The sequence below is a fragment of the Schistocerca piceifrons genome, chromosome 4 (genome assembly GCF_021461385.2).
Source record: "Schistocerca piceifrons isolate TAMUIC-IGC-003096 chromosome 4, iqSchPice1.1, whole genome shotgun sequence".
NCBI lineage: Eukaryota > Metazoa > Arthropoda > Insecta > Orthoptera > Acrididae > Schistocerca > Schistocerca piceifrons.
In genome coordinates, this window is record NC_060141.1 from 583,387,266 (window position 1) to 583,412,430 (window position 25,165).

General features: G+C 39.3%; 1 protein-coding gene across 1 annotated transcript in view; it reads right to left on the reverse strand.

Annotated features, from left to right (window-relative positions):
* LOC124796447 (laminin subunit alpha) overlaps positions 1 to 25,165 on the reverse strand; it is a 380,942-nt gene that overhangs the window by 119,867 nt on the left and 235,910 nt on the right. The window contains exons 36-38 of the mRNA XM_047260652.1: positions 10,844 to 11,132; positions 6,398 to 6,537; positions 1,756 to 1,889 (exon numbers count right to left, since the gene is read on the reverse strand). Coding sequence (XP_047116608.1) covers positions 1,756 to 1,889; positions 6,398 to 6,537; positions 10,844 to 11,132 — 563 coding nt within the window. The remainder of the gene's footprint in view (positions 1 to 1,755; positions 1,890 to 6,397; positions 6,538 to 10,843; positions 11,133 to 25,165) is intronic.

A 25,165-nucleotide genomic window follows, 5' to 3' on the forward strand; every position in this document is an offset into this window, starting at 1 on the left:
TTTAAGTGCAACAAAAAGTAGTAATGCACACAAAACTGTCAGAATTCTTGAACACATCTGCATACTTTACTTCAGTGTAAAATGTAAGACAAATTTCAAATAAGAAACAGAAAAAAGTAAACCTTTCAATATAACACTTGACAGCATGAAAGTACAAAAGTTGCTCGTGGTAATAATGCTCAAATATGGTAATAAAGATATGCTGCTTGATTCAGTCACACTGATTGAATATCTAGGCATAACACTGCAAAAGGAGAGGAAATGGAATGAGCAAACAGGGAAGGTGAATTGACAAGTACCATTTTTCGAGAATCTTATGGGAAAAGTATTGTGGTCCTAAGAAGGGGTCTGTATACAGAACACTTGCATGACCCAATCTTGAATACTGTTCTAGTGTTTGGTATTTCCAGTAGCTTAAATTAAAGAAATACATTGAAACAATTCAGAGGCATGCTGCTAGACTTGTCACTTATCAGTCTGATCAGTACAAGAGTGTCAGGAAATGCATAGTGAGCTTGGATGAGAAATGGAAGAAGGTGATATTTTCAGGAAATGCTATTGAAGAGTATTTTTTCCATGAGGTACACTCAAGTAATGCAAGGGGTAGCATGCTACTTGTGAATGGAAGGAATCTGAAATTGCATCCTGTTCTGAAACAGTTTCAGTCTGCTACTTAATCAATACAGAAAATACTCTGCATAATTAAAAAAATTTAATTTTAACAATGCTCACAGCAGTTATCGTAGACCTATAGTATCATGAGAGAACCTTTGCAAAATTTGGGAGAAAAAAGGGACCAATGCTGTGACATGTGAAAACTCTCATTCAGTCTGTAAGGCATGTTCAGATAGTGCAAATAGTATTGCATTGCCAGTGAAAGGTAGGAAACTGGATTTGAACCCTGTTCAGCCACACACAGTTTTAAATTCACACATACAATCAATAGAGTGACCAATTCAGCACAGAATAAGAGAATTCAGTTTAAATATTAGCCAGGATAATGTAGCCATATGTATGTATTTGTTTTCTGTATGTATTAGTTAGCTTGGATGAATGGCATTATCAAAGGTTTACTATATTTTCAGTCTTATTATAAGCTTATCAACCACTCAAAACCAAAAGTGTATAGTGAACTGCTGTCTTTACCCTTTCTGTTACTAGAATTCCATTTACACTATAGCTTAGAGGCTGCTGATTAACCAAATACCCACAAAATGCATTCCTCAAGTGGTGCTAGACCCTCAGCATTGTGGGAGATACTGTGGGTAATTTGCAAAAGAATGGTGTGACATCATAAAAAGTTAGAGCTTTGAGTCAGTCTGCAGATGCTTGAATAGTGCACAGTTCTTGAAAGGCACGTATCCAGGTTCAGTTGCTTGTCCAGAACACACTTGTATCTTATCACGCAAAATAATTGTAGTGCATACACTGCATGGAGTAATACAATATATCTCAAATCATATATGTATTGAAAAAATGCCTTTACAACTGTCAGTTTCACATTTGGGAACACAATGATGTACAATGCATTCATTATGTTAAATCTCACACCTCTAAACAGTGTTCTGTCTTACACACACACACACACACACACACACACACACACACACACACACAAACACACACACAGAGAGAGAGAGAGAGAGAGAGAGAGAGAAGCACAGACATGCAACTCATATGTGGATATTTTTATGAGTATTATTATCTTATGGAGCATTTGTGACAAGTTATATCATTTGCTGACCAGCTATATACCTTTAACTGTAGTTCTTCTGAATGTCTCCTTGATTGTTCTGCCAATTCATCAAGTTCTTCAAACTGTTTCTCCTTATCATCAATATTCTGTAACAGTGTTTCTTGTTTCGCTACAATCTCTGTCTGTAAGTCACCTGTTGGAAATGAATACCACAATCTTTAAAAATCCAATATACGAGGTAGGAAAACATGTGAAAAGGGGCAGGACACTGGTGGATTATTTCAGGTGATTAAACAAAAGCTATATATACTGGACTTACTTGTGCAACATATCACTGAAGATTAATAGGGTTAAAGCTCTACAACTTACTGAAATTTAAAAATTAACAGGAATATAATAAACCGTAATTCAATAGTTGCAACAAGAAAAATCTACACAATTTAACAGAGAAAGTGATATGACCACAAAGCTATTTATAAGTTATAAATGAAATTCAACCTATTTCTACAGTGATAGAAACAAATGAACTGGAAGATGAAGTAATGGTGCAATAAATGAGTCAAAATTTGGTCACGTATTTTCATAACTCAAAACTGCCAAAACAAAATTGGTTTTACATACATAAGCAACACAAATATTTAAACAAATTAATGACACTTAATATTCTACTGCCTGCTTTATTTTGGTAGATCAATAACAAAATTTATCATGCATTATGTTTTTACACTTAAAGTGTTTCTGTGAAAACTACAAAATCAAAATGTAACGAAATAAATGCAACACAAAACAGGACAGAATATGCAAATGAATAAATGTGAAGACAAGAGATGTACATTTCATATTGACTCCACTGGTTCACACAACCAAAAGTACCTTACAAAGTTGTTAGGCCCTCTGGTCTGCAAAATCTTGTATGTACATCATCATCTCTTTCGTTGTCTTTCACAACATCATGAAAAGGACAGGTTGCTGCTCACAGTATAGATGACACACTAAGTTGCAGAGAGGCAGAACAAAAAGACTATTTCACATCTGAGCTTTCAGCCAAAGACTTCTTCAGAATGGAAAACACACACACATTCACACAAGCAAGGCCTCCTCACACAAATATGACTGTTCTGGCCAGAATGCAACTGCGTCATGTCAAACCAAAGCAGCAATCCAGAGTAGAGTAGGAAATGGAGAGGGCTAACCGGGTACAGGTGGCAAAAGAGAAGCCAGCACTGCCTTGTGGAGCATGCAGGGACTAAATGATGGCAGGACAAGGCTGCCAGATCAGCGTCAGGAGGCTGCGGGTGAGGGAGGGTTGGGGGAACAAGGAGGAGAAAAGGAGAGAAGCAAAGGGGAATAGATCAGTGGGTGCACTGGCAGAGAGCAGTGCACAATGAGGGTGAGTGGAAATGAATTGGGAGAAGATGATAGGACAACGGGGGTGGAAATAGTTGGCTGGGGAGTGTGGGGGCAGTAGGTTACCGTAGATTGAGGCCAGGATTATTTCAGAACTGGAGAATGAGCTGTATTGGGTGGAGGGTGTGGGGGTAGTAGGTTACCACATATTGCGGCCAGGATGATTTTGGAAGTGGATAATGAGTTGTAAGGAAAACTTCTATCCACACAGATTGGAAAAGCTGGTGGTGGAGGGAAGGATCCAGATGGTTCAGGTTGTGAAGCAGCAATTTAAATCAAGAATGTCGTGTTCATCTGCATGTCGTGCCACAGGGTGGTCCACCTTGCTCTTGGCCACAGACCACACACCTAAATTTCAACCTACAATCAGATCAGCCAGTCACATGCCGCCACCAGTCACTGAAGTAGCCTATCCAGATGGCAATATGCCGTTGCACTTATTAGCACAAGTCCCGATTTCACTCTTCTCTCTATGTAGTTGGTTGTGCCATTTACCAAGTAACTATCAGCTCCACATACTAATTGAGCTACAGTTCTCTGCTCACAGTGTTCAATGAGGTTACTTCACACTGCCTCCAAGCAATAAAATGCTCAAGAGTCTTGGGCCAGTGACCATTTATACCTCAGTGCTACAGAAATGGTTTCGTGGAAAGACAACCCTTACATCATATTTTCAGGAAATTCTTATGTTAACCTAATTTTCGGTTTAGTTAGCTAGGGGAAAAAGAGAGATACATCAGCTAAACAATAAGTTTCAAAGAAGGAAAAAAACAGTAAATAATAGACAGCTGCTTGATGATGGCTTAAAAAGTAGACGATACGGAAATCTTACTCCAAATGTTGCGTCAATACAAAAACTGTTGCAGCTGCTCCTTACTACATGTAAAGTGGTCTAGCACTGATGAAATGGTGGAAGTTATTTGAGCAGGCAGCTTAACGAGTAAGTATGGGTAAAAACCTATCTTTGTAAATTCTTATTATGTTACATGAAGATGCCAAATTGATGAAATATTCAAGAGTACACATAAATGAGGTAGATTAAGCAAAAAACTTATTTAACAGCAAACAAAGAGTGATTAATCCAATAAATTTTGAGAATGCAACCACACAAGCTCTGTTTTTTCTTCTTCGGATATTTCAGATGTTTGGCAAACTAAAAAATACAGCATTTTCAACCAAGACAAATCATGGAATCCAGCACTTTCTTTAATAAACTTGCAAAGATACTATTACAGTGCAGATAATAATGACACACTGATATCCCAGCATGTATCGACCATGTAGCCACACTTGTAAGAGTGATTGGTTTATTTTTAAGAACAAGAATGCTGAATGTCAAATGCTTTCACTAATTTAATTGTACTGGTTCTTATCTTGTAGTTTAATTGTGTGCTGAAAAAGAATCATCAGGGTTGCCACAAGTTTCCCCAAGTGAAATTCCCTGATATTTCCCTGATTTCCAGACAAGTTTTAGTATTTTTCTCTGACAAATTTTGAGATCTCAAGGGTAAGTCAAGATCTAAGTTCATAATCTGTCTTTCCAGCTATGGTACAAGAAACAATAGTGCAAACGAGGAAATATCTAATACAAACTTGCAAGCAGATGGCGTTTCCTGATATGAGCAAAAATCCTAAGTACTTACATCAACATCTTTTGCAATGAACTGTTTTTAGATGGAGAAAGTAAGCGAAATGGTATATGTGTTTCATGAAGACCACTGATGTTATTTTATTTCAATAAAACAAAACACACTTTATGACAAAAATTTGCATTTCCTTGGAGTTGCAAGACAGATTTAAAATTAAAATATCTTCACTGCTTTCAGAAATAACCTCAGAAAAAAGTAGGCCTCTGGAAGGAAGTGTAGAAGGAGGGGAAGAATTATGTAAACCATCGATGTAGGTGAATGCCAATAAAATGTTGGTTCTACTATGTTCATTATTGTTGATTATTACCCACTGTGTTATATCTATTATTTTACAGATTTTTGGGATTTTTCTTTCAAGAAATACATGAGTACACAGTGCACAAACTGCCAGTGACTGACACAATTTTCTTCTTTTTATCTTCCACACTTTCTAACATGTAAACCAAAATTTACCAGAAGAAATAAAATGTCTATAAAATGCCACCCTGTACAATGTACTTGCTGTGGGACAGTCGCAATTCCTGAAATCCATTACCCATAGGCTCTGGCCTGCTGAGAAGCACCACAAACCTAGGTACATGGATAACCATGAAAATCTGCTGCATTATGCCACACACAAACAGATCCAGCCTGCGGGCAGATCAGTGAGGCTAGATCTGACGAGCAGGGCCAGGGAACCAAATGGCTTCAGATCAGCACGCCAGATCCATTACAGACACCCCCAGAAATGGTCTGAGGTTTTGGCCCTTCATGGAAATCCACTCATGTGGCCAGCTATTCATGAACCACAGACAACATGTTCATGAAATGAGACCATGGTGATCAATCCATCGACACATAACTTGTTCAAATACTCTGAGAATCAATAATAAGGAGGATAGGTAGCAACTCACCATAAAGATGATTGCTGAGGCACAGACAGACATAAACAAAAGACAATCGCACTCTCATAACCAAATTTTCAGCCATAGCTTTTGTCAGAAAACAAGAGCACACACCCATTCACACAATCACTCAGACACATTTATTCACACATCACTGCTGTCTCTGGCTGCTGTGTCTACAGTCTCTGAGCATCAGATCCAAACAAACCAGTCCTCAAGCCTGCCTGCCTCTCATTGGCATCTGCTAGGCTAGTGACAAGAAGTGGCGGCAGCTGTGACTGCAAGCTGAGGGGGATGGTAGGAAGGAGACAGGCAGCAATAATGAGGGAGTAGGGAAGCAGCACATGTACTCAGCAGCACCCAGCCAGCAACGATGCATGACACCTCAGTAAACAAACCATTTCATCTACAGAGACAAAAATGAGATTTTGCCAGTGCATTTTTCCAAATTTCACTGATACTTCCTTGATTTCCATGATGTGTTTGAAATTCCCTGGTATTTCTTGATTTCCCTTACTTCCAGAACCTGTGGCAACCCTGATCATCTTTGTCTGATAGTAACATAATGATTTCAATTTTAGCAAGCAGTTAGAATAATAATTAACAAGTGTTAATAATAATTAAACACAGATGTAAATCACAATGTTGCTGTGAAAGGAATGACATCATATTATATTCATGAAAACATTAGTAACCCCTGAAAACATTTTCAGCATTTCAAATGGTTTGACATTGAAAACTAAATCTGAATTTAAACATACTTATTTTTGGAGTCTGTTGTCCAGCTTCATCTAACATTGACTGAGCTTCATCCAATAGTTTGCCAGATTTATCTAATTTTTGTTCTGTTTCATCTATTATTTCATCAGCAGCATGAACCTTGTTCATAACTTTGGCGTTCCTGTAATATATATTAAAAGTAAGTTATTTTACATTAAAAATCATTGAAAAGCAAAGCTAGTGTACTATCCATAACAAATCATGATTTATTAATAAATCAGCATTCATAACAGTTTGTGGTCTCTGCTGACAACATGTCTCATCAACCGCCTTGTCAGTGTAATTTCTTGACATTTTACATGCACGAGCCATCTCTCATCTAAATACAAGTAGCTTTCTCTTTATCATTTTTGTTTGTACTACTTTTAGGACACACTATTATTTCCAAACTTTTGTACTGCTCTAGTTACGTCGGCTCTCAAGTCTCACACTTCTGTCCTATCTTCTCACCCAAAATGAAATCAAAATGGGCCAAAGGCATTAACTCATATGCAGCTGATTATGGTGTAGTAAATAAAACATCTAGCAACACAGGCACATTGGTAGCTTTCAAGTAACAGCTCTACTGTTAGTTTAATTACACACTCTAAAAGACACAACTACACAGACATCCTAACACACCAATGTACAGCTGCAATGACACTGACTGTTGTAAAGCTACAAATACCTAGAAATGACTTTCATAAACAAGGTAGACTAGCTGTCATCTCAGATACTTTAAGCAAAGCTATTGACCAGTAAGGCCGTAGTGAACAATAGATAAAACACACACACACACACACACACACACACACAACTGCAGTCTCAGGCAACTGAAAGCACACTGCGAGCAGCAGCACCAGTTCATGATGGGAGTGGCGACTGGGTGGGGAAGGGAGAGGCTGGGGTGGAGAGGGGGAGAGATAGTATGGTAGATGTGGATGACAGTGAAGTGCTGCTGGTTACACAGAGGGCAGAGGAGAGGTGGTGAGAGGTGGCGAGGGGGGGGTGGGGGGGGGGGGGTGGGTGGTTGGGGGGGGCTGGGAGGAGTGCGAGGTGGAATACTAGCCTGTGATGGAAATGACACTGGAGAAGCTGACAGGACTAGCTGGATGGTGAAATGACAAACTGTGTAGTGATGGAATGGGAACAGGAAGGGGCTGCATGGCTAGTGGCAAACAAAGATTGAGGTCAGGAGGGTTACGGGAACACAGGATGTACTGCAGGGAAAGTTCCCACCTGCACAATTCAGAAAAGCTGGTCATGGTGGGAAGGATCCATATGGCACCAGCTGTGAAGCAGTCACTGAAATTAAAGGATGTCATGTTTGGCAGCGTACTCAGCAACAGGGTGATCCACTTGTTTCTTGGCCAGAGTTTGTCGGTGGCCATTCATAGCTTGTTGGTGGTCATGCCCACATAGAATGCTGCTAAGTGGTTGCAGCTTACCTTATAGATCACATGACTGGTTTCACAGGTAGCCCTGCCTTTGATGGGATTAGTGATGTTTGTGACCTGGCTGGAGTAGGTGGTGGTGGGAGCATGTATGGGACAGGTCTTGCATCTAGGAGGAAAATGAGCCATGAAATAGGGGGTTGGAAACAAGGATTGTGTAAGGATGGACAAGTATATTGTGTAGGCTCAGTGGACGACAGAATACCACTGTGGGAGGGGTGGGAAGGATAGTGGGCACGACAAGCGATAGTTGAAACCCTGGCAGAGAATGTAATTCAGTTGCTCCAGTTCTGGATGGTACTGAGTTACGAGGGGAATGCTCCTCCGTGGCTGGTGGACAGTGGGACTTTCTGAAGTGGTGGGAAACTGGAAAGATAAGGCATGGGAGATTTGCTTTTGTACAAGGTTGGAGGATAATTACAGTCTGTGAAGGCCTCAGTGAGACACTCAGTATATTTCGAGAGGGATCGCCCGCCACTGCAGAGGTGACAATCACGGGTGCCAAGGATATAAGGAAGGGACTTCTTGGTACGGAATGTGTGGCAGATGTCGAATTGTAGGTATTGCTGGTATTAGTAGGTTTGATATGGATGGAGGTACTGGTGTAGCCATCTTTGCTGTGGAGGTCAACATCTAGAAAGGTGGCTTGTTGCATTGAGTAGGACCAGGTGAAGCTAAAGGGGAAGAAGTTGTTGAAGTTCTGGAGGAATGTGGACAGAGTATCCTCCCCCTATTCCAGATCCCTATTCCTATTCCAGATCGCAAAAATGTCATCAGTGAATCTGAACAAGGTGAGCGGTTTACAATTCTGGGTTTTTAAGGATTCCTCTAGATGGCCCATAAGTAGTTTGGCATAGGAAGGTACCATGTGGGTGCCCATAGCCATACCCCGGATTTGTTTGTAGGTAATGCCTTCAAAAACAGAGGTAATTGTGGGTGGGGATAGAGTTAGTCATGGTGACTAAGAAAGAAGTTGTTGGTGTGAAATCCATCAGGTGTTGGGAAAGGTAGCGATCAACAGCAGTAAGGCTGTGGGGCATTAGGAATGTTAGTGTAAAGGGAGGTAGCATCAATAGTGATGAGCATGGTGCCATTTGGTAAAGGGACAGGAACTGTGGAGAGCCACTGAAGGAAATTGTTGTTATACTATATATAGGAGGGTAGGTTCCGGGAAATAGGTTGAAGGTGTTGGTCTACAAGAACAGAGATTCTCTCAGTGGGGACACAGGAAGCATGTAGAAGGTAGCAGTGCGGGGAGTGGTAGAGGTGAGTTGAGAGATGGACTCTGGGGAGTGGCTCTGGAAGTCCACACCACACAGCCCCTCGTACCTGTGTAGCTGCCTCCTGCATGTAGTGGACTCCTGGTCTATTCAGCAGAACCCAAAACCCAACCCTATGGAGCAAGTCAAGGAATCTGCAGCCTACACACTCACAGAACCGTCTGACCCTCAGATTCAGACTATCTACTTTGCTCTGTATCAGAGGTCTGCAATCAGTCCTGTTGACTGTGCTGCAAATAGTGAGCTCAGCTTCCATCTCACAAACAAGACTGTAAGTCTTTAACACTTCTGTTAGCTGTTTGAAACCAGAGAGAATACCTTCAGATCCAAAGTGACACACATCACTGGTACTGATGCAAGCCACTTCCTGCAGTTGGCTGCACCCTGTGCTCTTCATAGCATATGGAAGGACTCATTCCACATCTGGAATGTCTCCGACCAGTATGCACACAGAGAGCACATTGGCTTTCTTCTCCACCTTGGTAGCCATTTCCCTAAGGGGCCCTATAATGTGCCTAACAGCTCTCAACTACCAATAATCCCATCCTCTGTGATCGCCTGGATCTTGCAAGGTGAGAGATTTCCTCTGAAACAGGACAAGCGACTGCATCTGGCTGAGAGACAGAGTCAGGCACAGACAGCACCTAGAACCTTTTTGTCAGACTAACCAGGAGGCCTTACATGCGGCCCCCTGGGAAGTCTTTCACCACCTGCCATGCTCTGAGGTGACCTCCTGCTCGACCATTGGTGAGAGGTCAACCTCAGTGCGAGTGGTAACTGGGCTGGCCACCATTGCGGTGGACTTGGACATGCTGGATGTCCATTGGATCCCCACAGACAGCCCACAACAGTGATGCCCATCCACTGCAGCTTCAAGCTGTGTAACTGAAGACATCACAGCTTGGAGCTGAGAGTGAAGTGTCACCAACTGGGCTTCCATCCGCACACAGCAGTCATAGTCCCTATCCACACAGCCAGCAGTGGTGGCCAAGGGGTTCTAGGCACTACAGTCTGCACCACCCGACCGCTACGGTCGCAGGTTCGAATCCTGTCTCGGGCATGGATGTGTGTGATGTCCTTAGGTTAGTTAGGTTTAAGTAGTTCTAAGTTCTAGGGGACTGATGACCTCAGAAGTTAAGTCCCATAGTGGTCAGAGCCATTTGAACCATTTTGAACCCTATCCACTTTTAAGACCATGGAAAACTACACTATGCAGACAAACAAATGACAATCAACAGGTACTATGGAACTCTACTGTAGACATGGAGGACAACACAATAATTGTGTCTAATAAATTTGACTAATATGCAGAGATTCAAAAACTGAACTACCAAAACACTCAGGGGTGAGACTGAATAACTCGCTCCTGATTACGAACTTGTAATATGTCACAAAATCAGTTTCTATTAAATATCAAATTAACACACAGAAACTCAAGAAACTAAACTACCAAAACACACATATGAAACTACGCAATTCGCTCCTGGTTAGGAACTCATAAAATATCACAAAATTGGTTACTTCCCTGTTGCTGCTAATGAAAGACTTTATGTGTCCCTGTACTATAGAAATATCTTGTCTCCCAAATTTGGGTTCCATTCAGACCATTAGCTATTAAGTGTCCTCTTTATGTCCTATGATTTTTTAAGAGCTATTACAAACATCGCATACAATATCAATATTTCAGTTAACATAAAAACAGGCAAATACAAACCTATTTCTGTCATTCATCTCATCTGTTTTAGCTGCTTGATCCTTGGTAACCAAACTGTAATTTCTTAAATCTTCAAGTTTCCCATCAAAGTGGTTCACTTGATGTTTCAATGCTTCATAATACTCTGTTTGGTTGTGTACTGGTATAGCAAATTCTTGCATTTTCTCAAGAAGTTCAATGGCTTTATAAAGTTCTTGCTGGGCAGCATTCTGCCTATCTGTGAAATTCCTACTGTGAATTTGTGCCAAAAGGTCTTCAGCTTCTCGCAGTGCCTGATCAATCTGTGGGCCTGAAAAAATATAAATTGTATCTTTTTCATCATGTCAGTTCTAAATTTGTAACTAGATCAAATGATGGATTAGTAATTCAAAATGGTTTCGGAAAATGCCTAAAATGTAAATCAGTATAACTGATAAAAAAGTTAGCTAATTATCAGTGCTGGAAAATCCAAAGGATTTTTAGTCAAAGATTCTGTCACACTATTTATTCCACAGATACTTGTATGAAATATAAGTACTATTACAACTGCCTCAAGTAACAAATGCTTCATCATAAATATCTCTGTCTCTGTCTCTGTCTCTCTCTCTCTCTCTCTCTCTCTCTCTCTCTCTCTCTCTCTCTCTCTCTCTCACACACACACACACACACACACACACTGCAGATTATGAATTCTATAGAAAAGCAGAATCTTAAATTAAATATATGGAGTAAGTAGGGAAACAAAGATAAGACAAAACTTATCTAGCAGTATCACATCATACAGCAGTATACACAAACACTGTTCACTGAATATCATGTAAATTGATGTCTCAGAAAGGCAGACATTCAACCATTAGTGATGATTTAGTTGTCACTTAAAGTGCACAACAAAATGCACATTGAAGCAAATGGAAAGAATCACATTTGCTTAGACATGTTATAAAGCACATGTCAATAGACCCTACTGTATATAAAGAGAGAAATCTCTCATGGCCTTGAGTGATAAAACAAAATCAATAATTCTTGCTTTTTATATGGCCCCTGCATAACATCCACAGCTGTGAACAACACAAAAAGACAAAAATGTTTGTTATAGGTGAAAAACTGGATGAGCAGGTGGGAGGAGAGGTAAATTAACTGATGATGAGCAAGGATAATTATCAATTCCTACTGGACTACTTGCAACAGAAAGTAACATAGCAGAACAATGTGACGAGAAAAGCTATAACTTTTATGAATGCAGAGTTGTTTTTTTTTTTTTTTTTTTTTTTTTTTTTTTTTTTTTTTTTTTTTTTTTTTAATTTCCTCCACTGTTGCCTCTGGTTTATACTCTTTATTTAAAGCTGTATAACATGTGTTCATGCTTCTGATGTCAAAAAAACATGGCTTCAGTTGATATTGTGAAACATTCATGTTCTTTGCCATATTCTACCTTCAAGCTTCTTGAAATCACTTTGTCAGCAAGCTGTGGAAGCTGTGAAGTAAAAAGCTGCAGGCATTTTCTGCACTTGAAAATACATTTATGAGTGAACACTTTTGCTTCTATAGACAACATTTATGTATCATCTTATATGCTTTCCATGGTTTCTACTAATTTTTAGAGGCTCAAATTCATAATTTTCTCATTACTTTTCCAAAACGTTTTTACTTTAATGCAAGACCTCTCAAAAATGTGCATGGTAAAACAACAAAAACATTTTTTTAATGAATCTGAGAGCCAACTGAAATGAAAGCTGAATGTAAGAATTCTTACATTACTTACACTGTATGTCAAAATGAATGATGTAACTGTGTATGACTTGTAATATGCCATTCCTCAAATGCTATAAAAACATTCACTTCTCACCTATGATGAGATATGGCTCTTTTCAGGTATAGTTGTGAATACGTTAGTTAAAAAACATGTTGTTTTAACATAGTAATGTAGTGAAAACTTACAATTTTCCTTAAGACAATATAACAATTATGGAAGAACAAAATTTATTTTAAATGTTAAATTTCACAGTAAAAGATTAAAGTTTAAGTTACTTAGTTACACCTAAAATTTCAACATCCAAAGCTTTAGCATCTTCCTTCCCCTTTTCTACAATCACTCTCTTTTTTATCGCCGAGCTCTTTTATTTCTTCAATTTTCCCCTTTTAAGATTGCCCACTACATTTTCATCAGATTTCTTCTTTTTTAAGGCTTATATTATTTTTGATGAAGCATTCTTCACAGCTATAACAATAATGGAAATTGCTGGACAGAGCAATATGTAAAATAAGGGAAAGGCAACTACTTTCCTATAGCAGACTAATGTGTGCTACATAGAAACACATGAAAGAAAACTAACTTTTGAACTCTTGCTCTTTTTCTAGTAAAAGTATGCACTAGAGCATTGCATCCACACTGTAAAACTGTGTGAGTAGTGCTCACTACATATCACTCACTTCACATGTGCACACAGAAGTTCACATGGCTTCACAAGGTGCTCACTCATTGAGTGTGGGGCAACAGGCATGTGCCCCTGTCATATGGATGCAAAACACGGACTCTATACAGCTTTGTCACAATGTAGTGGTTCTAAAGGGCCCAGCAAGCATTGGACTGTATTTATAAGATGCCAATTTTCCATGTTTTCTATGGAGAAAACAAATGCTGTATACCTGAGATTCATCAATTATTTCCAAGGAGCTGGGCATGATTATGTATAACACAGCATAAAGTGACAATCAAATACTGAATGCTGTTGACGGTCACTGATTCTGCTGTGGAACTCTAAATTGTTTTCTTGGCTCAGTGCAGCTTCTATTTGATAAATACCATATTAATGGTTTGTCCGGAAATGTGACTCACTGGCTCATTGGGTAGAATTCCAGACTACAAAACTAAAGGTTTGGGTTTTGATCCCCCATTGGTCCTATGACTTTCTCTGTTACTTACCAGTTCTTTCACGTATAATAATCACAAAAATTACAAGACAAGTTGCACTGTTCTTCAAAGAACATGTTGGAATGTAAGTCACCTCTAAATGGGTGCATAAACCAGCTCAGAAGTGGGTGGAAGTCAAGGGCACAACACCATGCCTAGCAAAGCACATCAGTGTTCAAATCAACCTTTAAATTGAGCACAGTTTTACTTGCTTTACAGTGTAACAAATGAAATTTAAAAAATTCTTATAGACAGATGGCCATTTGCATTTTCACTACCAGCATGGTACCATTCATAGTCTTTGCACCTGCCAGTACTGCCTACCCTCCCCCCCCCCCTTCCCCCCCCCCCCCCTGCTAACATGCCCAAGTACTCTACGTAAGTAACCAAATATGAAAATACAGCCAACAAAAACTCTTAATCTTCAACACTTTCCTTCGATTGTTAACACAGCTGGATATGGGTGTCCCCTTGATGCACTGTAATTATGCAATGTGCTCTTTTTGTAGTGTTAAAAAATGAGTGAACCAAGTAACAACTCAGTAGTTCTAAGGACTGACATCAACAGACTTTTAATCTAGACTCTCCTAAAATGTTTGTAGAATGCTGCTGAATGTTCGAAGCATTCAAAAATGTTTAGGGTTAACTCTGAATAAGCTTTCCATTACATGATGGAATAAATTTTTTGATGTAACATGCATCTACATACATAAAACATGGCTTAAAATTGAAAAATTCCAGAAGAGACACTGGGTTTAGGTACATAAAAGAGTTAATAACATTGTAGCACAATGGTAACACTTTTATCAAGAAAGTGCCAAGAGATGACTGGAAGACATTTTCTGCCTGTCAGTCCTAACTGCACTTGTTGCAGCAATGTCTTACCTTCAACTTACAAACAAAGAGTTCACCTGCATTGTTGCCCATGACCAAGAAAGCCTTACAATTAACTACTGACACATACTAGCCAAAGAAATGTCAAAGAAATCAGATCATGAGTTTCAAATGATCTTATGTCATAAATAGAATATTTCAATGCAAACATAATTTGAGGGGGTGAAGGTAACATAAAATAACACCAAATTATTTGAGGAGGGAAAAAAAACCTGCAGTGGAATTGATGATTTTTCAATTTTTGCTAAAGATGACTACGGTCTGAAAGTCTTGTTTTCTTATAGACAAATACAGATGATTTCAGGAGACATACCATATTTACATAGATCTAGTGTGTATTTTTTTTACCATACGAAGTACTCAAAATTGGGGTGTGCATAAGATTTGATGGTGCATTAGATTCAAGTACAAACTTGGATCGTTCACTGGTATTTCTTACCCTATGTGATCTGAAGTAGTAAAACATTTATTAAGCTCTAGCAAGAAAATATAGGTATGGTATGTGTGCATTAAAGAAAGAAAGATGTAAATCAGGTAATCTTGTTTCATTATTGCTGGCCTACTATAGCACTTCGCATTGTGTTTGCATTAGGTAATCACAAAATGAAAAGCAAGCAGAGAAGAATATCATATGAAGCTACTGTCAGGGTGCAAAGTAATTCTTTATGCTGAAAAATATGGTAACAGAAGGGCAGGAAGAGAGTTCAATGTAGCTGAGAGTAACGTTCGCTTATGAAAGAAACAGAAATTGCAATTATTTGCGACTACTGCCACTAGAAATAAATTCACTGGACCTTGCAAAGGAAGACATTCTGATGTTGAAGTAAATGTTTTGTAACTCATCTGAGAAAGGAGGAAGAATGGGCAACCTGTGACCAGACACCATAATAAAAAAAGCAAAAGAGTTGTATGCAGCTCTTAGTAGACTGAAGCAAGAGTTTAAGGCTAGCAGGGTATCAGTTGATCGCTTTAGGAAATGAGTGATCTTATCTCTGCAACACCATACAACAATATGCCAAAAGCTTCCACAGGATTTTGAGAAGATACTTCAAGAATTTCAGCAGTATGTTATCACACTTCGGAAAGAGAAAAATTTTTTGATCGCCAAATAGGAAACACTGATGAGACTCCAATTTGGTTAGATATGCTGCGCAATTACACACTTAAGAGAAGAGTACAAAAGAAGTTATCATCAAAACATCTGGGTGTGAAAAACAATGCGTAACAGTAATGCTGCTGATCACAGCAGATGGGAACAAACTTTCCCCTTTTTTAATCTTAAAGCGGAAAACAAGCCACAAGACTCTAAAGGATGAAATATTATTTCCTGTTGACATCACTGCTCAGAATCAAGAGAAGGGATGGATGACCATAACTTTGATGCTTGACTGGCTCCGAAACTTATGGGAACTCCATCCTGGCAGGCTTTCCTAGAAACCTTGATGCATTTCGTGTTCATATCACTGATGACATAAAAAAGAAGATCCACAGTCTACCCAATGACCTTGTTATTATTCCTGGAGAAATGGAGGAATGACTTCTGTATTACAATCCCTGGACGTTAGTATAAATAAACCTTCCAAAGGTTACATTCAGGAACAGTATGAAAAATGGTTTTGCAAACAGAGTCATGTACTGACTCCGACAGAAAAAATTAAATGTGCTCGATTCTACATTATTTTACACAGGGTTTTAGCTGCCTGGAAATGCATTGAAGCACCAATGATGATAAAATCATTCATGAAATGCTGTATTTCAAATACTCTGGATGGCAGTGAAGATGATGTGCTCTGGAACAACACTGAGGATGGCAGGGAAGGAGGGAATGAATCTATTTCTGATGTAGACTCTTCCAAGGATTGCAGTAATGATGCCATTAGTCAATAATGATGAGTAACACCTGTAATTTACAATATGTTTCTTTGTATGTCGTGTAGGCAATCAAGTTAGGCATTCTTTTTTAATAATGGAAATGTCACTTATTGTGTAATGAGTAACTTTAAAATTAATTATTGTTGTTTTTTATAGTTCATGTATACATTCACTATAGTTTAAAATAAAGTTAGCATTGTATAACAAATTTCAACAATACAAAGATATCCTACCACCGATGTACCAAAATTGCTTTCTTTTATTAATGTAATTTTTGCAACTGAGGTATGCATTACTTTCAATGGCACATTAAATTCACATAAATACGGTGATGCTCTGATATCCTCTTTACATATATAGAACATATTTTGTTTAGCATGTAACAAACGCATATCTTCAAAAATCAAACAAATTTCTGACGAGCTTGTAACAAAGCAAGCTGGGATCTTTTTACTTCCTCTCTTGTTTTGGCATCTGCCTCCTTAAATTCATTTTTTTCATTTTTGACTAATTGCTATTAACATACATGAGTATAAATTGAATTTTCATAAAAGAGAAGGTTGGTCTGCAGTTTAAAAAATATAGCACCAGATCTAATTTTGTGGCTTAGTTTTATGTATGTAATCAAATTTCTAATTTATTCAACTATTCCTAGTTAATACTTTTTTTATAGGATGAAATCAATAATTGTTTCATAACTGAAATTTTATTGCTGACTTATAAACAAATATCAATTCTATAATAACTATACTCATTTGGAGGAAGAACTAATAGAATTAGTTAAATATTTATTTGGCTCTATTTGAAAACATGTCAGCAAAGCCAGCCCTTAATTAATTCCAAAGTAATGACCAATTTTATCAAAATTACTGTTTGTATAATTATATCTGTTAAGTTCATCATTTAAACAAATAACTCAGCTTAACCCTTGTAGTAGTAGAAACTGTTGAAAAGAAAGAATTTTTCCATGTATACAGTTAATTGAATGAGGTGTGTTCTAATTGTAATTTCTCTAACAACGTATAGTTTCAGTGCTTATTATTGTGAGGATATATATATAAAGGCCCCATTTTTGGATTTGAAACAATCAGTCCATGGCCGATTTTCAGACGAGAAACCCATGCTGGTTAGGTCAACAACAATGCATTAACTAAACAGTGGAATAAGTGTAACACAATTAGGCCATGTGTTAAAACAATGAGTGTCTGCTTAATAGTACCATATTACTCTGCAAGAACTGTGAACTGTGTGGTTATGTTGTTACTGCTCATAGATATTCAACAGTAAACTATTGTAGCACTGTAGCAGTAAGCTGGTGTTTGCCTGCAACCTATTAATGAGGCTTGTCAAAATTTTCCACAAGTTAAATGGCCATATTAACTGTGTACAACTGTGCAACTGTCAGCTATGTCATTTACAGTAATCAGTATGTTGTACCTTCACCCCTCCCACCCCCCCCCCACCCTCAATTTTGCATTGTTATACTGGCAACACAGATGACTTTAACAGTTGTTTTGCTACTACCATTTGGATACTTCCTTCCAGCACTACTTTTCTTAACAATGCTGGTTGGAATTGTCTATACAGCACATCCTGTGCTCTTGCAATCTCCTTGGCCTGAACCTCTGCTAACCTATCCCCACTGCCTCACTATATCTTTTTCCTTCTGTCTTCTGTCCACACCATTCCTTGTTATTCCAGATTATGTGCTGCCCTCTTCCACCACTTTTCCTCCACCTCAACTGGGCATTCTCTCTCTCTCTCTCTCTCTCTCTCTCTCTCTCTCTCTCTCTCATCTCTCCCCATCACCCTCCCTCTCCTCCCACCACTCCCCCACCTTCCTCCCCGCCCCCCTCTCACCACATTTTTTCCACTCTCTCACTTTTTCTCTCTCCTCCCTGTCTCCCTCATCTCCAACTTCCACTCCACTCCGTCCCCCCACCCTTCCCCTTTCTCCCTCTTTCTTTTCTTTCCCTCTCCAAATAATTCAGTGTGATTGCAGGTTACTTTTACTTCCCAAACCATGTTAAAAAAAAAAAAAACTTCCTTTTAAATCATCAGATCATTTGAAACCCGTGATTTGATTTCTTTAACATTTCTTGTGGTGTGGTGTCAACTGTCATAAGACCAACCTCTTTCCTGCTGCCCCCTCTTTGCATCCTTCGCTACCCCCTCCTCAGCTCCATTAGCTTAGGCAATTTCTTCCAGTTATCAATAATCAATAATCAGTCTTGGGCATGTGAGTTTTGATGCCTATGTGGTTGTGAGTATGACTGTGTGTACTGTAGAGATGGGCAACTTCCCCCCCCCTCCCTCTCCCCCCCCCCCTACTCACTGGAATGAAGTAGCTCTTTTTCATGATAGCCCTTACCATTCACTCACAAAAATAAGTAAAAGGAAGGTACATTGCCTTTTTAATTCAGGTCACTAAACCTGTATTTTTATGTGATTTGGTCCTATTTTGAGACAACATATAAAGAGCAATAATAATTTTGTGTTACGTCCTTAGTAATTTTCAGATAAAAAAGTTTTAAATTTTGTCTGTAACAAAAATTATAAATACTACAACAAAAGCTTAAATTTTTTATCAAGTAGAAATAATTTTTACTTTTACTTTTTGATACTTTTATTGAGAAAAAAATATAAAAATAATAAGAACTGTAATTGAAGTGTATCTGCAGTAGTCGTTTACAGTCAGTACTACCATGTATGTTCCAATAAAGGAAAAATTAATCAGTGTTGTGATCTATAAATCAAATGTGACCCATTTTAGTCAATGTGAGTCTCTTTCTCTTCTTAGTGCACATTTGTCCTGCTTATGAAAATATTTGTTCACAGGCTACTGATGTTGCTGTGATACATAATATTTCTAGAACCAATTGATACGGCACTGGCCACAGCAATTTTCTTGTTGTACACCACTTTAATGGATTGCTGTTTCTAAGCAAATATCCCTGTACTAAATATCTGTCCAGTTTGACAATTGCCACATTTGCTGGGTCGTGACTTGCTTGAAGCTGACTAATAGTTTCATATAACTCCTCCCAGATTGAGAACATCACATGTGTCATGGTGATAACTGGTTAAGAAATGAGTTCTGTTTTTTGTTGTTGAACAACTAACGCTTTCATTTCTGCAATAGCCTTCATGTAACAGTTCAGAAATGTTTTGTCTCCTGAAAATCATTGCCTTTGAATCAGGGGTCCAGTAACATTGCTTGACTAATCAGTTCATTACTGGAAGTAACCCTAAACCAGTCCGATAACCCTTTAAGGGGACTGGTCCGTGAATACCAGGGGAAATCTTGAAAAAATTGTCAGTTTTCTAAACAGTGTAATTAAAAAAATAAGATTTGTAAGCCCATATAATGCTTACCATCTTTTAAGACATCTTTTGGGTACATTTTTATGTATGAATCACAGTATCTCTGAATATCGACTATTTCTCCTGAGACAATGTTTATACATGGACTATAATGTATGTTAAAATAATTATGTGCTGTACATATTGTTATATTTAGTAACCTATCCACCTGAAGTAATTAAAACCTGTGTAAAGGCTACCAACACACCAATAACAGCAACTATCAGCACAGTGTGCTCAGCAACTGGGAGGTCATGTTTGTGGTTTGCCACAGTTTGGCTGTAGCCATTCAAATAAGTAGACAGTTGGTTACTTATCACATAGAATGCCATACAGTAACTGCAGTACAGTTGACATAGACTACAGTTGCTTTCACATAAGGCCCTGCCTTTTATTGGGTAGGGAATGCCTGTGACTGGACTGCAGTAGGAGATGGTGGTGGGTAGGTGTATGGGACGAGCATCATGCCTGGACAGACTACATTGGAATGAGGTGCAGGATTGGGAGCAAGACTGGAGTAGGGATGGACATAGATATTCTGTAGGTTGGGTGGCCAGTGGAAAAATACTTTAGGCGATGTGGTAAGACACTTCAGTTGATGTGGGTAAGATATCTCTGATCTCAGAGCACAACGAGAGGTAATGGAAGCCCTGGTGGAGGAAGTGGTTGAGCTTTTCAAGGCCAGGGTGATACTAGGTGAACAGAGGAGTACTGGTCAGTGACTGGTTAATAGGTTTACTGGTGTCAGAGGAGCAGATGACATGTGAGATCTGTTTATGGGTGAGCTGAATAGAATAATGTCCACTAGTAAAGGTCCTGTTAAGGTTAATGACACTTTTTCAAGAACATATATTTTCCACCACAGATGTGGCATCCAGGGTGGTGAAGTCATTGTAAGGAAGAGTCTTTTTAACATAGAATGGGTGAAAGATATTAAAGTGAAGGTACTTTTGTTGGCTGGTAGGCCTGATATGGACAGATATAGCCATCTGAGAGGTGGAGATTGACATCTAGGGCGGCACCTCATTGAATTGAGAAGGACCAGTTGAAGCATATTTTGAAAAGGTGATGATATTACGGAGGAAAGAGCAAAGGCTGACCTTGCCATTAGTCCAGATCATGAAAATGTCATCACTGCATCTGAATCAGAAAAGGAGTATTATATATTGACTGGATAGGAAGGACTCCTCCAGATGGCCCAAAAATAAGTTGGCATAGATTGGTACCATGCGAGTACCCACAGCACTGCCACAGATTTGTTTATAGTTTTGGCCTATAAGGGTGAAATAATTGTGGGTCAGGATGTGGCTGGTTGGGAGGATTAGGAAAGAGGCTGTGAGTTCGGTATCAAGAGGACACTGGAAAATGAAGTGTTCCACTCACAGTGACCATGGTGGAAAGAGAACAGAAACTGTAGAGAGGCAGTGAAGGCAATGAGCAGCATCTTGAATGTGCGATAGGAGGTTACAGAAAATAGTTTGGAGGTGTTGGCCAAGAAAGGCAGAGGTTCATACTGTGGGAGCATTGCATCCACACTGGGATGAACATCAGAGGCACCTGTGAGGTTAGGTTTGTGAAGTTTTGGAAGTCGATAAATAATTGGAGTGGGGGGGCATTGCTGGTGTGAGGAAGGAGCATAGTTGTAAGATTTGTATGCAGAGGTGTCAGAAAGTTTAAGGAGACTTTCAGCAATTTAGTTAATATGATGCATGACCATTGTGATGGAGCCTTTGTCTGCAAGAAGGATAATAAGGTTTCAGCCACTTTGACAATATGATCCGTGACCATTGTGATGGAGCCTTTGTCTGCAAGAAGGATAATAAGGTCTGGATTGTTACGCATAGCAGGGTGTTCCATAAGAGTGATGTTGGACTGATTGAGGGGAAACTCAGGAAAGGAAGGTGAGGTCAGATCAGAAGTGAGGAATTCCTGAAAGATTACAAGGGGTTGACTAGGTGGAAGGGGAGGAGTAACATGGTTGGAGGGAGATTGGAACTGTATTTAAACACAGTGTGGGGTCTCGGTTGACTGTTGTCAGTGGGATGCGTGTTGAAGAAATGTTTCCACTGCACAGAAGAAACAAATACAGCATGGTTGAAATTAGATTTGGGGCTGAAGGTGAGGCCTTTAGAAAAGTAATGAGACTTAAACATTGCAATGTCAAACGGCAAGAGTTTCTATTGCAGTGGTGGCACTCAAGATATTGATACCATGAAGTAAAAGGATTTTGCGAAAGTGTTAGAGGCCATCAAGTACGGTTTGAGCTTGGATTGTGTGATCATGAAGTGGAAAAGGTGAAGATTCTTGCGGTACAATAGGTGAGAGCACGAGATTCCAGTTTTAATGATAATTCCATTATTTGAGATACCATATACCAGACAAGATTTCAGAAAGAGGATGAAGTGTGACTGGAGTTTTTGAACTGGAAAAGGTAGAATGAGTAGGGATTCATGGTTGGATAATTGAGAGACAAAAGGTTGAAAATAAGAAGTTGAAAACTTATGGTCAAAGTGTGATAACAGAAATAAATAGCAGGAGTGAAGTTAGAAGGATGGTCAGAAAGAGCAGGAAGTAGTAGGTGTGCTCATAAATAAATAAGTTTGATCACAAACTGACACACACCACAATAAGAAACAGGTGCAATTATTAATAAAGACAAGCGATCATACAATGAAATCATAAATGAGCAAGCATAATCAGCTAAAAGTCAAGATTACAGCACAAGTTAGTAGAGGAGAATATGTAAAAAGAAGCACTGGAATTAGATGTTAAAAAAGGGACTGTCTCTGTGAGAGCAGGGAGTTTTTGTACAACACTATGTAGTGCAGTGGGTCATTACTGTTGTAATGTTACAGTGGGTATCCAAATTGCACAAGAGGGTGGTGATAGTGTGTTTAAAAGGCAGGTACTGCAGAGGAGACGAAATTATAGACATATTAGGGAATGAAGAGTGTACAATGCGATGTATGTAAGCAAAGAATGACAGCAACAAAGGTAAAAGTGTATTGGAAGGAAGAGAGCTCATTAAGCTGGGTAAAGGAAACCACTCACTTTTAGCGGACTGATGAGTGGAACACAAGAGACAGGCAACAGGAAACAGCATTCACAATATCTTTTGTGTTATTCCTCTTTTTCTAGCAAAAGTACACACATTCACATGCACAACACACAGATACCCAAATGCACACTCCCGTGGCCGTAGTGAGACTGGTTATTGATTATCAATTCTTGAAAGCAGTTGCTTGAGCTGATAGATGTGGGAATAGGGTACAGAGGATGCAAGGGGAATGTTGCTGTAGTATGATGCCTTTCACTGTTGCTGAAGTGTCTACCATTGAAGCAATGAGAGCCTGAGCAACTGAGTTCGCCAACATCATAGCTTCAGCAATGGTGGTTCTCACTTTTGTGAAAGCTGCTGCAGTCTCAATGGTCATCAAGATTTCATCCTTTGATTTCGGAGCACTTCTCAACAAGTCGTTTAATGGAGGTGTCAGCGGTGATTGCCTACACATGTAATGGTGGTAGAAATTTATAGCACCAAGAAACTGTCACAATTCTTGGTCTGTGAGCAGCCATGTGTATTTGAGTGTGGCTTCACTTCCTATTGCGGTGGCTGGATACCTTGGGCATCAGTACTGTAACCAAGGAATTGCACTTCTGTTGCTCTAAATATGCACTGCAAAGGGTTTATAATCAGTCCTTGTGAATGAAGGTGATTGAAGATTTGGCACAAATGCTACACTTAATCTGAGTCAGAAACAGATCTCACTAAAATATCATAAATAGACATGTAACAGAAATCAAGCTCAAGTGTTATTTTGCCCATGAGACTTTGGAATGTTTGTGCAGTCTAAATGGCATTCCTGTAAACTCAAAGAGGCCAAATGAAATAGTAATGGCAATTTTGTCTGTATCTTCAGGAGTAATGGGTATTTTATGATACATGTGAACTAAATCAGTGTTAGGAAAGATCCATTTGCCATGTATACTATGTGTGAAATCCTCAGTGTGTGGCAACGAATACCTACTGGGATTGTGCTCATCACATTGAGTTGTTGGTAATAACTGCACGGGCACCAGCTGTTGTTTTTCTTTGGTATGGCATCTAATGATGTGGACCAGCTACTGCTTATGGGTCAACAAAATCCTTGTGCCAACATGGACGAAAACTCTTGCTTCACTACCATTAACTTCTCTGGTGCTAATCGATGAGGCCACACAGGGATCAAGGTAAGTGAGTATATTGTGTGACATGGTATGTTGTATAGGTGTTAGCATAGGTGTACGTTGGGTAAGTTCTGGTAACTACTTGAGAATCTCTACATACGGCAATTCATGTGTGGTAGTATGTACAGTAGTATGAATGACACAGCATAATCTCGCATGGCTGGTTAAACTGGTAGTATTGTTGAGGATACAGTGATGCCGGAGGTCTTGTAAAAGATTACAAAACGACAAGAAATCAGCACCAGGAATGGGGTGTCCCATATCTGTCACTACGAAGTTCCACTCCAACTTATGTCGTGTATCTACACTACTGGCCATAAAAATTGCTACACTAAGAAGAAATGCAGATGATAAACGGGTATTCATTGGACAAATATATTATTCTAGAACTGACATGTGATTACATTTTCACACAATTTTGGTGCATAGATCCTGAGATATCAGTACCCAGAACAACCAACTCTGGCCATAATAATGGCCTTGATACGCCTGGGCATTGAGTCAAACAGAGCTTGGATGGTGTGTACAGGTACAGCTGCCCATGCAGCTTCAACACAATACCACAGTTCATCAGGAGTATTGACTGGCGTATTGTGACAAGCCAGTTGCTCGGCCACTATTGACCTGACGTTTTCAATTGGTGAGAGATCTGGAGTATGTGCTGGCCAGGGCAGCAGTCAAACATTTTCTGTATCCAGAAAGGCCCGTACAGGACCTGCAACATGCGGTCATGCATTATCCTGCTGAAATGTAGGGTTTTGCAGGGATCGAATGAAGGGTAGAGCCACAGGTCGTAACACATCTGAAATGTAACGACCACTGTTCAAAGTGCCATCAATGCGAACAAGAGGTGACCGAGATGTGTAACCAATGGCACCCCATACCATCACACCGGGTGATACGCCAGTATGGCGATGACGAATACACGTTTTCAATGTGCATTCACCGCAATGTCATCAAACACAGATGTGACCATCATGATAAACAGAACCTGGATTCATAAAAAAAAATGAGGTTTTGCCATTCGTGCACCCAGGTTCATCGTTGAGTACACCATCGCAGGCACTCCTGTCTGT